General features: G+C 36.5%; 1 protein-coding gene across 1 annotated transcript; it reads left to right on the top strand.

Annotated features, from left to right (window-relative positions):
* Positions 1 to 901: 901 nt before the first annotated feature.
* Positions 902 to 12,651, top strand: LOC108897041 (interleukin-1 receptor-like 1). Its single transcript, XM_018696421.2, is given in 15 exon segments — positions 902 to 1,058; positions 2,388 to 2,451; positions 3,933 to 4,188; positions 4,978 to 5,061; positions 5,063 to 5,120; positions 5,122 to 5,163; positions 6,196 to 6,276; positions 6,278 to 6,347; positions 7,644 to 7,709; positions 8,626 to 8,755; positions 9,439 to 9,587; positions 9,721 to 9,858; positions 10,441 to 10,605; positions 11,034 to 11,170; positions 11,458 to 12,651. Coding segments are annotated over 14 exon segments (1,686 nt in total). The 5' UTR covers positions 902 to 1,058; positions 2,388 to 2,390; the 3' UTR covers positions 11,707 to 12,651.
* The last annotated feature ends 855 nt before the right edge of the window (positions 12,652 to 13,506 follow it).

The raw sequence follows: 13,506 nt of genomic DNA, 5'->3' as shown, positions 1-13,506 counted from the left end.
ACAGCATGAGAGAAGACATATTTGGTGATAAATCATGTTAGGCTTCACAGACATCACAGTTATATCCTACAAAACATCTTCACACTGTTAATGTAATATATTGCTTTAAGCATTTGATTAATGTCCTGTTTTTCCTCTATTGCTGTTTTTTATATTCAAGACGTACTTAGTTTTTTAAAAATCTCTTACATTGCTTAATCTTTACTTCTAATCTTCTCACCTGGTGACCACTATGTTGCACAACCTCTTGTCTTGGCATTAATAATCTTTTCATTGGCCAGTTGAATTATTTAATGAGATGTATCCACTTCTGAATGCTGTGATTTTTTTTTTACTGTTCTCAGATACAAAATAAAGGTGATTGTCCTATTTTTAATTATTGATTGGTACTTTGGAAACAGCACAACTTAGTATATCTTTTAGGAACCACGGGCTCCAAACACAAAATTGTGATAATGTGTGAATATTTTTCCACGAAAAGGACACTTAGACTTGCCATGTCAGAGAGTTTTGTTAAACAAACCTGTTACATGCTCAGTTTTCTCACCATGAAGGATGATAATGATAATGCACTACTTTAGCAGTTTTTGGTCTAAAGGAAATTATATGTAATGCCCATCGCTAACATCGCTTGTATAATTCCCTGTGAGTTAAGTTCAACTAGGTATGAGTAAGTTAAGTATCATTTTAGTACCCAAACTGCTAAGTGCACTGTCAGTAATTGTACACAGTGTATGCTTTATAGTATTAGTATGTAATATGGACAGTAGATGCTTGGATCATGTCAAAGGTAAAGCTCACTCTGCCAATATGTGATGCACACACAAATGCATCATTATGTGACTGTATCTCTCTCTCTCTCTCTCTCTCTCCCTCCCCCCCTGTGTGTGCGTGTATGTGTGTGTGTAAGCTGATATTCTTGCAAAGTTGATGCTGCTCAGCCATCCAATTCTGCTGGGATGATAGCAGAGAAAGTATAAAATCATACAGACAGGAGGAGAACACTGACTGAGAGTCTGACTGAATCCGCTCCACTTGTCAACACACACTTTTATGAGGTAAGCAAGTGTTTTCATTAGTACTATAATGCTGTATGTTTATTTCAAACTGTACTTACTGTATTAGATTTATTTAAAGTTTTAAACAGTGTTCAGTGAGGGTACATTAGTTACCATTGCCATCTTTCACACAGTTGCAGCAGTTTTACTGTAAGTGTAAATTGATCATAACTGTGCTAAGATTTGAGTGGCCAAAGCAAAAGAAATAAAATATGTGCTTTAAGCTCAGTATCTTATGAATTTTTGATTTATTAGTGTTAGAAAATGTAAGACCTTTAAATCCAATTCATTTTAATAGGCAAAAAGAGTGGCAATAATGTCTCCATTTTGCAACTGTAGTGCAGCAATAAAGTATTTACACTGGATTCATCTACTATTGTAAGGTTTTAAAAAAAATGACACCGGAATTTATTGCAGGATGTTATTTGTATTTATTTGTTTTTAGAGTCCTCAAGTGTCTGAAACACTTTAAGTGAGCCAGTTTTACTCTGTGATAGATGTGTAAACAGGAAACTGCTCACTAACACAAATGTCACTCATCTTCACCTGTTGCCCAAAGTGTTTCTTCAAAATTGATACTTTCATTTTAATTCCCATGAAAGCAACCATTTGCTTCTCTTCTCTTCTTTTCTTTTTTAAAGTGACAGTTCAATTTTAAATTCATACATAGAGATGATAACCCTTCAAAGGTTGATTACTGCTGTGGATGTCTTTATGAAACATTGTATTTAATTGGAAGGGATGTGCTTAACAGTGTGTTTCATCAATGTTTTGCTAAACATACAGTTTTTCAGTCATATCAGGAGAGGAACTTGCTATGTGGAAGATAAGATCCTTCTATCTTGTGCAGACGCTATTTTAGGACATCACTTTTTCCATTGCATGCTTGTGCAATTGCTGATACGTGTTTGTAACTGGTAAATAAAGATAAATACATAAAGATTAATCCGTGGATAGTTGTGGCAAAAAAAAGTATCCAGGTATGCAAAATCAAGCACAAGAAAGTCAAGCAGTCTAAAAGGGTAATCTTACATCTTTCTGAAAGTTGTATATCAGGGCCAACATAATGTCACATAATGTTTTCTGTAATTTATTGTACATCTTCTGATAAGTGTGTGGCATTTGAGTTTCCAACAAGTCTTATTTTGAAACTGTCATGATGTTATCATTCTGTGGGGTTGGTAGCTTCAGGAAGCAGCACTGTGGCTGCAGGTTCTTGCAGGACTGACACTGCATGACTATGACAATTACCCAATTACACAGCCTGTCATTATTTGACAAGAAGCAAAAAAACATGCTTTAACTTTTAATGTACTCTACCTCTCTCAGATAATGGATACATCTCAGCTTCTCTTCCTCATGTTTGCAGTGATGTCTACATCTGAATGTGCAGGTAGTGTATACATAATAATGAAGAAGAATACAAGGAAAACAACGTGTTAACAAATGTACACTTATAGTGCTGAAGCTTCACATTAAGTGGAAAGCCTCCAAGGCCTTACAGTGGTAGCAATCAATAAATTGCCACCACTGTAAAATATATTAATGGGGAAAAGCAGTGGTCTGAATATAATGTATGCATAAAGGAGTATTCTACAGTAATTAGTATATTTAGAAGAGACGGGGCCTGAATACAGCATAATGGTCTTGGTTTGCTGGTGATATTTAATTTTATTCTTGCTGTCAACAAATCCCATAGAAAGACCAAAATCAGCAATAAACTGATACTACTAACAAGCATTATCTGTGCAGCCAAAGCCGAATACATCTTACTACTCTGTGCCATAGAGATTGTTCTGTTCTGACTGCCAACAGCCATGACCCACAATAGGTGACATGTTTCACCAAGTCAGTCCCACATACATTATCCTGCTGGTGGAAATACCAGTGCCACTGTGGGACAACTGGGAAGAGGACCCAAATGCAGGAAACTGAGAACGAGGCAGTGGTCCAATAGGCCTTTTTGCTTAGGAAGGTTCCTAACTGAGTGAGATGACCCAGAACTATCTCAGTGGCAGCCATGATAAGAAATGGTCAAATTCTTTAAATGTCAAGGAAAGGAGCTTCAGTGCTTCCTATCTTATCTCCTTTAGCATAGGATACACTGGACCGCAGCGTTTAAAGCAACACACCGTTGTAATTACCCTGCGGCAGATCCACGTATATGTAGACACAACAGAGCTCCTGTTTTTATGTTTGTGACACGATCCAAAACTTCTGTTTTGAAATCCTTCCCCCCTCTAATAAATGAATTAAAAAAAAAAGAATTCTCTACTTAATTAATGACTAAAAAGGTAAAGGCGGACAGGAAACTATACATTTCTGTCCGAATGTTATTTACTCTGGACCCGTCACACAATTCCTTTTTATCGTTATTTTAATGGCTCAACTTTCTCAACTTGTATATTCCTTTCATGTTATTATATTATTAGTGTTGGACAGGAAACCTTATTGAATTATAGCCTACAGCACTGAGTTTGTCACTGTAACATGTCCTGCATGTGTTATACATAAAAAACGGCTAGTGTAAGTGTAGTCGCAGGAGAATAGCAGCTCTGAGGCACAAAAGGCAAGATCAATAGGGTTGTAGCAGAAATTGTGACAATACTCACTCACAGCACAAAATGCATATTAATCCACAGCTGAAAACAAACAAATTCAGTATTTATCCTGTTTGAGTGATGTTTACTTAAAAGAACGATGCCCAGCTGTTTTGGAATTCAACTGTATATTTGTGATAACATATTTGTGTGTTGTAATAACATACGACTCCTACAATGGCTACCTGCAATAGCCATTTACATGCAGAATTACTAATTTTATGTTTTTAATTTTTTTCTTTTTCATCATCATTAAATCTTCTCACTCATTCAGAGACAGCAGAGTCCCAGTGTGAGAACTATGAGAACAAGTCATTTGTCCTTCAGGAAGGTGAAGCATTTTATTTTATGCCTGATGATTTTGAGGACAACCCCCCAGCTGGACAGTTCACATGGTATAAAACTAACACCATGAACAACTCAAAGATTGAGTCCATCTCATTTGATGAGAAAGAGAGGATACATTACCACGGAGGAGCGATCTTTTTCTTAAACCTCCTTTCTGAGGACTCTGGCATTTACACTGTCCGGTAAGAACACTACAAAATATTTGACTTTGGAAAGTGAGGTTAGAATGTCAAACACATGTCATGTCGTGATCTTTTAGCAACTCTAAACACATTCTTTCTACTGAGATGATCTGTTAATATTGTCCCTGATCTGAATCACAGGGACATATTGCAAGCAAAAAGTTTCTTGTGAAAGTTTCTGGCCCAGTATACACCCAGTCACAAGTGTTACATTGTCAGCATTAATTGACCTTAATGGTGATCAGTGTTATTTTAACACTTGATTTATCAAAACTAACACCCCTAGATTAAATTCCTGAAAATGATTTTGGTCATTGCTGGTATGTCCACGTAGGTGGCACAAAGGTGTAGTGTTTAAAATAAATTTTAACACTGAAAAGAGTGGACACATATAGACACTTTTCTAGTGTTAAATTTAGCACTCAGTGTTAATTCAACACTGGTTATTTTGCTGTGCACCTGTGTTCTTGGCCCATGCTTCCACATCTGGGCTGATTCTGGCTGTTATCCTCCAGTGTGGGTTGACAGCCAGAAAGATTTTCTTTGTGTGCACCAGAATTTGTCCAGATGTGGAAGCAATATCTGATATTTATGCTGTATTTATGCATCATCTGAGCCTAACCTTACACAGCAAAATCGCCAGTGTTAAAATAATACTGACCACTGTTAATGTCAGCTTTAACAGGAGGGAAACATTACCTGAGAGGAGAAGAGAGCTCGACACAAGATGTACTTTGGTGTATATTTAGTCCAAAATAATTTTGCTATTTGGGAGTATTTCTCTTTTAGGCACATAGATCCATCAGGAGACTGCAGCAGCCTTTATCTAAAGGTTGATGTCTTCAATGTAACTAAACGATGGAACCACGTTTACCTGGAAATCAACTGGCCAAGATGTGAACATGATGGTCCCATGTCCAGGTCCTGTCAGGGGAAATATGTGATACATTTAGGGGAAATTTCACCTGGTACAAGGTATGGCCACTTGTGATTACAGTAACACCTGGTATAAATATCAGAGGAACAAACTCTAAATAAACACCAACCTGCAATTTAAGAAAATGTTGGGCAATAGAAACAGTGCCACTTTAATCATCTGCATTTTTGTATATGTATTGCAAAATATGTCCTTATCTCTGTAACTGATGCAATGACCCAGCCCACAGCACTGATATACGGAACTGATATGAAACTGTTAATTCCTATAAAGTTCTCTGGAAAGTGGGTGTTGAATCTTTAATTTACATTGCAGGTGTGATGTGTGCAAGATACACAGAATGCACAAAGCATGCAGTACAAAATCACTGTTTAATTTAATGCCAAATATTCATGTTGTCAGTTTTCTAGGTTTATTAATTTAACTGAATTTTGCAGTTCTTTTTTAGATTTTATTTATTTATTCATTTATTTGTTTTAAAAGTCTATTTTTTTTTAAGTCCATTCATCTGTGCACTGAATAGCAACTGCATCATTTCCTTGTTCCCTCTTACAAACTCAATAAAACAGTGGGTATTTCCCAAGTGTACCAGCTGAACACTGCATCTATTTTCCATATATGTATTGTTACCAAATTAAGCAGTCTGTTCTGAAAAAAAATCTGAGGGAATAATACATACATACATATTAGGACTAACGGACATGTAAAATTTAGCTGTACCACAAACAATAATAATGATAACAATAATAATTTTATATTATTAGCTAATATATTTTGGACTCTTACATTCATTTGAATTTAACTCCTACATTAAATTATCATTATCAATTCAAATTGAAGAAAAATATTCCTAAGGCCATCAAATCTTATTTTCCTTTTTTTTTTTTTTTTCACCATTTTTATTGGATAAATAGATGATTGGAGCATGTGGTTATTCAAATATTAAAATGCAGTCACTCTATTGACATCCCTCTAAGTCCCTCTGTTGTGTTTCCAAATTCCTGTCATGTAACATTATTTGAGAAGTTCTTTAATTTCACTGTTTGGGACTTCTTCTGCCCTGGCTGCAGGACTTCAGTCTTCTTCAAGGCGAACATGCAGCTGACCTGTGGGTTGAAAATGCTATCAAAGATCATGAGGGCATCTACACCTTGTATTTGTACCTGGACACATAATCACACAGTGTACAACACGTCAGGCTCCAGGTGGCTAAAAGTTAAAGGTGAGAGAGCATTTTCAGGTCTTTATAAACCCTGAGTCGGATTAGAGTATGCTGAGCCCCAACACTATATCTACATGTTAATGTCACTATTTTTCCATCTATTTTAATCAGTTCCACATCGTCACTGCACTAATTTGTATTAAAATGGGGATATCTTAGATGACTACATTTGCATGAATAAATGCAGGAGTGAATCTGAAACCTATTTTAACTATCAACATAACAAACATCACATTTGACTACCTTCTTGCATGTATGTAAAATTAACTCAGTGTATGCTAATGTATTACCTTAAAGGCCTAGAGGTGGAAATTATGAATCACTTTGCTGCTTCAGATCATTTTCTGCAGTTCCATTCCAAGATTCAAAGTCACTGACCATATGGTCTGTTTACCATTTTTGCATGTTTGCATCACCTACTGCCCCTTAATATGTACAAGAGTAAGTGAACGCATCACTATAATACTGCTGCAATGTTTGGTGCTGATTCTGACTGTCTTTGGCTCATTGGTAGGATAGATCTATTGCTAGTTCAAGTTTTTGCGTTCAGCTCAGTATAAAACTAGGCTTAGACAAACGAGTTTAACAGATAAAGAGCCACTTATTTGCAACAGAGATTATGAATAATTTTGTAGCTTTCACCTTTTGAATCTGGCAAAAATGTTCTGAGAAAACAGTGAAGGGAGTGCCACTGTTAAAAGCTAATGATTATGTGAGTTACAATGGTGATTCAGAAGGCCCTATAGTCACTTACTGTAAGTTGCTTTGGACAAAAGTATCAAATGTAATGTGAGGAAATCTTGATTTCATATCCTATATAAGCTCTGTTTTTAAGTTAAAAGCTTGGGAACCACTTGTCAAGAACAGTTACGGCAGTTTTGCATTCATAGAAGTCAGATATGTTGATATTGTTGAATTTATTGCCAGCATCTTTTTGATATACTGTACAGTATGGCACAGAAATTCATTGATAATAGCTACTGGTTCAGCCAGTGACATGTAATTCAGCGGCACACCCAGTCGAGCTTTGTTCACATGTCAAACTGAACCCAGCCCAGCTGTATTGGCACAGATTGTGTGGATTTCATGTTAAAGAGCTAGTGTTCTCTACAAAGCAATCCTTAGTGTTGGAAAAAAACATCCTACTTGCAACATTTTGGAAATGAAAACAGTTGATATAAATATATATTTTGTGTAATTAGTTGATGATGATAACCATTGTCATGTGTCTGATAGAAGAGAACAGATGGGAGTGCTCATCTTGTTATGTGTCTTTTTTTCTGTTTTTTCTTACAGATCAAGTTGCCTATCGTGAACCACTTATCCTCACTCCGACCAACAAAGAGCAGCTTGCTGATGAAGGTAAGAAAGCATTCCTTAATGACACCATGGTGCTGTCACAGCACTACAAATACTACAAGTCCTGCTTACAGCTATATTTTATTGTAATTATAAGTGAATTAGTGTTGCTTTTCAGGGAGATATCAGTATATTCATAGAACTGCATTTGTTGAATCAAAGAGGAATTGTTGGTACTTGTGTAACTACCAATAGGGATCCTCTAAAATTTAAGAAACTGAATAATTCCAAAATCAGAAAGTACTTACCTGAACCCAGAGATTTTGGACTGGTGACCCTGCTGAATTCAAAACAAGCAGAACAAACAAAAACAATCTAGAGGACAACTCAAGAGATAATACAGTTCATCCTCTGAGGACCATGGATGGTAAATTTCATGACAATCCATCCAGTGGCTGTTGAAACATCTCCCTTATGGTTCAGTAAAGTTGTCAGGATGACTTTTAGGATCAACTTTTAGGATTTTAGGAAAAAACAGGTGATCACCAATGTCCTTTGTTCCTTTCAGGACCATGAATGACGGGAACAAATTTTCATGGCACTTGATTCAAGAGTTTGTGAAATAGTGGAGGAAACCACCATATCACTCTACTAAGTCCAAAATTTTTGGAAGTTTCTTTCAGATGTCTAGCAGAGTTTTAATGTACTTGTTGTTCAAAGCATTAGAAATGTTGGCTATTGTCTCTTGTAGTTACTTTGTTCAATCTAGTTACTTGGGATACATTCATATAATTTTAACCTATCTCACTGTTTTAATTTACTGTTGTGAGAGCTCAAAGGACTTCTATCCATACAAAGTGGGGCAAAGTAAAATAAATGAGGAATAGCTGCAATGTCTTAATGAATCACTCTGAAACTTTTCAGTAAGGACACACACTGTGAATTGAAAAATCTTATAATGTCTTGATCTTTCTACTAGGCTATGGAATCAAGTTGAACTGCTCTGTTTTCTGCGGAACTAATGCGAAACGTGAATGTAATGCTAGCTGGCGTATTAATGGAGTCCCTTTCAATGGATGGAAGCAAGGATACAGTCAAAGCACCTATTTGTAAGCTTGCTCAAAAGCAGTACAGCACTAATTAAAAATGTTCACAACATACTAGTATAATGTGTAAAACTGTGCCACTACAAAATGTAACTTATCATTTGCATAGTTTTATTAGACATTTGTAATATACTGTTCACTCATGTTTACTACAACTGATTGAATATATGCACATCTCTGTTCAAACATATTTTGACTTGTGAATGGATAAGCACATAAACACAACATGCAAACATACATGTACAGACATTTGGTTTTCATCTGATGGCTGGGTGGTTAGGAGAAGTAAGGGGAACACCTAATTTTGTTTCAGTCCTTTAGGTAGATGTTAAGATATTTTACTGAATAAATGAAACATTTTATCTTTTATGGGCACCAAGGGAAGTGAGTTAAAGACTATGCTCAGCTGACCTTGAATGACTGTGTGAAATTTTATGACAATCCACTCAATATTTCTGGAAATTTTTTAGCCTGGACTGAAGCAGTGAACCACCCATCCCCATAGCCACTAATGTGTCTAAAAATGTTTCTGCAACTGTAGAATATTTAAAATTTAAATATCGATTTTGTGCATTTTTTTCCCCTGGTTGGCTGTTGTAGTGAAGCACTTCACTCACTGTAATGTACCTTAATGATTACTTTTGTTTCCTTTACTTTAATGAACCAAACTTTGTGTCGTGTGTTAGGACCACTGAGAATCCTTCAAAGAACACCATCTCCACTGCGACCCTGACCATTGATAAAGTGTTGGCTAAAGATTTTCAGGCTGAATTTAAATGCATTGGCAACACCTTTTATATGATGAAGAATGTCACTTTAACTCTTAAACGAGGAGGTCAGTGACAGGATTGTAGATTGTTGTCAAATTTGTTGACAATATGAAAAATGCTGACTATCACAAGCCAAGCTAATGATACATATGCTCACATACAAATTTTATTTATTTTATTTTTGTGTTTCCTCTCCAGAATCAATAATTCCACTAGTCATCAGACCTGTGTGCGTGTTGCTCTTCTGTGTGATTGTTGCTGTGCTGGTCAAGTGCTTTGCTATCGACCTCACTCTCTTCTTCAGGACTTTCTTCCCTGTACGTAGTCACAAAAAAGGTATGGAAGAGAAATGTTTTTAGTGTATTTAGTTTTGTTATGGATGACCAATTTATATTGCAGTATTTCACAAAGAAGATGAATGTGTGGAATAAAAAAAGACATTATCTCTGATTCTGCTACATCAGTTCTGACAGTGGAATGCAATACCATGCATGCCAATGCATACCAATAGTATGCAGTTTCTTTTTCTCAGAAACTTGCAGTTGCATAGGGGTTTACTTCCAGAGTGAATGCTATGTATGAGGGTGAGTCCAACTATGCCTAGTTTCTAATGCTTCACCCCCTGTACCACCTCTTGCTCCTTCCCCACCAGAGAGGTGACATTTTGTGTCACTTGGACAATGTCAGGGATTGGCATACTTTGGTTCCCACCCCTGTCTGCTCACATAGCACCCGACCATGATTTCTGTCCCTACCCAGTCTGACATTCAGCACTCTAATTTTATGTGTAACAACTCACATTTAATTGCAATAGATAATAATGGTCTCAGAAGAAAAAAAAACATGAAAAAAACTAAATAGACTAAAATCAGAATCCTGACACACTTCCGCTTCCATGAATTTGTTTGTATTTCACAGATGCAAGGTTGTACGATGCCTATGTGGTATACCAGACACAGTGTTTGGACAAAGCCACTGAGGACACGCAGTGTCGGTTTGTCACACAGACTTTGCCATCCGTCCTTGAGGAAAAGTGTGGATATCGACTTTTCATCCATGGGAGGGATGACATACCTGGGGAAGGTCAGGATTTTATTTTAGTTTTTAGGTTTTTTGTTTGTTTTTGTAGTTTTGAACACACAAGTGCCAATATATGTATACAGTGTACTGAGATGCTGGACAACAAATTCAGATAAAACAACTGGAAAGGTCAACTTTAAAACACCATCTAGAATGTTACACAGAGGCTTGATCACTTTATAAGCTTTTGTCTTGCATCACTTCACTTGCTTGCTTTTTTGTAATATCATTACATAATGTGAATTAGTCATTTTATTGTCCCCAAATTTGTTGACCAATTTATGAGAAATCATGATGAATAAAGTCAATGATTTCTTCCCTGTCACACACTCTCCTTGCATTTCCTTCTTGTTCTTTTTTCTTTAAAAGGTTTTAGTATTAATATAGTATCATAGTAATAGTATTAAGCCTAGTTTTTGTTGACTACACAGACCATCTGGAGCTGGTGGAGGACAGCATGAGGCAGAGCAGGAGACTGATTGTCATCCTCACCCCAGGTTCAGGATCAGGGTCTGAGATCACAGCCATGCCCCAAAACTTTATGGAACTAGAGGGGTTTGACTGGCAGGTAGGAGTCTCACAATTTTTTCTGTTTGAGCAACTAACATTAATAACATATTGCTCTGTGTTTTTATTTTTCATCTTCATGAAATATTATCTTTACCATACCAAAAATTCTATACTCCCTTTCTTTTTTGATTATTTATATGACTTATGTATTTAGTGAATGTTTCTGACAAAGTACCATCATTGAGTTTTTCTCACAATATCCCCCCCCCCCACAGCCTTTTTTGATAGACACATTTTGAGACACTGTTGTCTCATGCTGGGCTGATGTCACTGATCATTTTCTAGGTGGGGCTCCACCATGCACTGGTCCAGAGGGAGATGAGTGTGATTCTGATCCAGCTTGGGGACACAGGGCCCCACGGATACACCCACCTTCCCATTGGCTTGCAGCACCTGATCCGTAAGAGTGCCCCTTTGAGGTGGCCAGAGGGTTCACGGGGTGCTGCAGCGATGAACTCACGCTTCTGGAAGAGAGTGCGATACCTGATGCCTGCTACACCTGCCAAAAAATGTCCACAGTCTGCTATTGTTTAAAATTTGGCCCAGATGCACCAGTCCCTTTATACAGATGTGTGGGAAAAATCACTGGCGTCAGTTATACTGTACGTATATGTCAATATTATGCGAATAGGTCCTATGGCAATGTGTTTACTGTAGGTTCAAAGTTGTATTTATTCCTCCATGAAAGTATGTACATTTTATTGTCAGCATCTTTATGCTGTTTATTAGTGGATGACAAAGCTGGGGAGCTGCTTTTGTGGTTTACTTTCCAGCAGGTACATGTGTTTGGGGGACTCTGGATTTCAACAAGGCTACAAAGAAGTGAAAACTTTGACTAAGTACTGAGTACTGAGTCTTTTATTTCTACCTACTATCCAGTATTGAAGAAGCCTCTTGGATGAGGGGTGAAATATCTTTATATATTTACAGCCGAAGTACAGTTGCCCTTGATTCAACTTTTCTCAGATAACAATAACCTGGATCACTGAGAATCAAAGATCTCCTCCATTCCTGTTCAGTTTGGGTTACAGTTCTGTAAATTCTGCAGGTTTCACGACTGCTGTCCAGGGTGCAGATTCTAGGATCATCAGAAATATAGGAGCTGTTCTCACAGGCAGGATTTCCATTGTTTATAGTGAATGGTATACATCCATTCACTATAAACAGTGGAAACTTATTTTGGGAAACTTCATCAATTTGCTGCTGTTTCTGGAAACCACTGTCCTCAGCTATATGTTAATGGACCACTGCTGTCTCCAACTTGTACGAAAGTTGCCGTTTGAATGTAGACTTTATTTATATTCTGTCCCTGTTTGTGTGGTGGTATTTACTGTTTTGTTTATTTTGAAATCTGTTACAGGCTACCCATTTATGTATAATCTCCCACTGTTTAATTAAGAAAGATACAGCAATATTATGTGTTTATAAGACACACCCACATTTGTTCCACATATATAAGAATAAATAAGCACAAGTCGATATAGACCAAACCAATGTAATTATTTTTGAAGAATATAGACAAAATGCTAAAGGACCTACCTGTTTTTTTTTTATTATTATTATTTATCTGTTTCAAAGATTTGACAACAAATTTATTTTCTGTCTTCAGCATCAAAATGAAAGTTATTCTGAACCTTTCTGCTTATGTTAAAAAAATCAATATAATGTAATGTAATAGATGTTGCTTTTAATATCCTGTGCTTAATAGTTTTAGGTAACATGTAATTTGTTTTGGTTGTATAATGTAAATATATACATTTTTCCCATTTTCCCCAACTAAATTCTCTATAAAAATGAACTTTTGCTGGTTGTTATTGGCCTACAATTAAATATTTGTTGAATATAACTTTTGTTATAGCCTTTATCCAGCAGAGGGAGACATATGTCCTTCTAATTGTATGTTCACCATGAAATAAGTGTGATACAGTAGTCCTTTTAATAGCGCGTTCATCACAGCATTTAAAGAAAAATATCAATAAATTGTTCATATACATACTTTTTAACAAAATGGCTCAGATGATTTGTATCATTAGTACTCCATAACAGTGCATGTTGTGAGAAGTTGAAACTTAGGCTTCAAGTATCCAGAGGGCCTGGTTGGTAGTCTTTTAGTTAAAGATTAAAATTTTTGTTAAGAAGGCTACATACAGGCTAGTACAGGGGAAATGGGAAAAGGGTTGGGTTGGACAATAAAATCAAATATAACACATGCATTCAAACTAGAAAGCTAGCTGTAGCAGCGGCAGTATGTATAGTATCATTGCAGTTATACCAACGATAGGAACCGCGGACAGATGTGGATCATGGCCGCTAGGTGGAGACAGTCAGAGAGGT

This window comes from Lates calcarifer, linkage group LG1 (assembly GCF_001640805.2).
Source record: "Lates calcarifer isolate ASB-BC8 linkage group LG1, TLL_Latcal_v3, whole genome shotgun sequence".
NCBI lineage: Eukaryota > Metazoa > Chordata > Actinopteri > Centropomidae > Lates > Lates calcarifer.
This window is presented reverse-complemented; position numbering and strand designations above follow the sequence as displayed.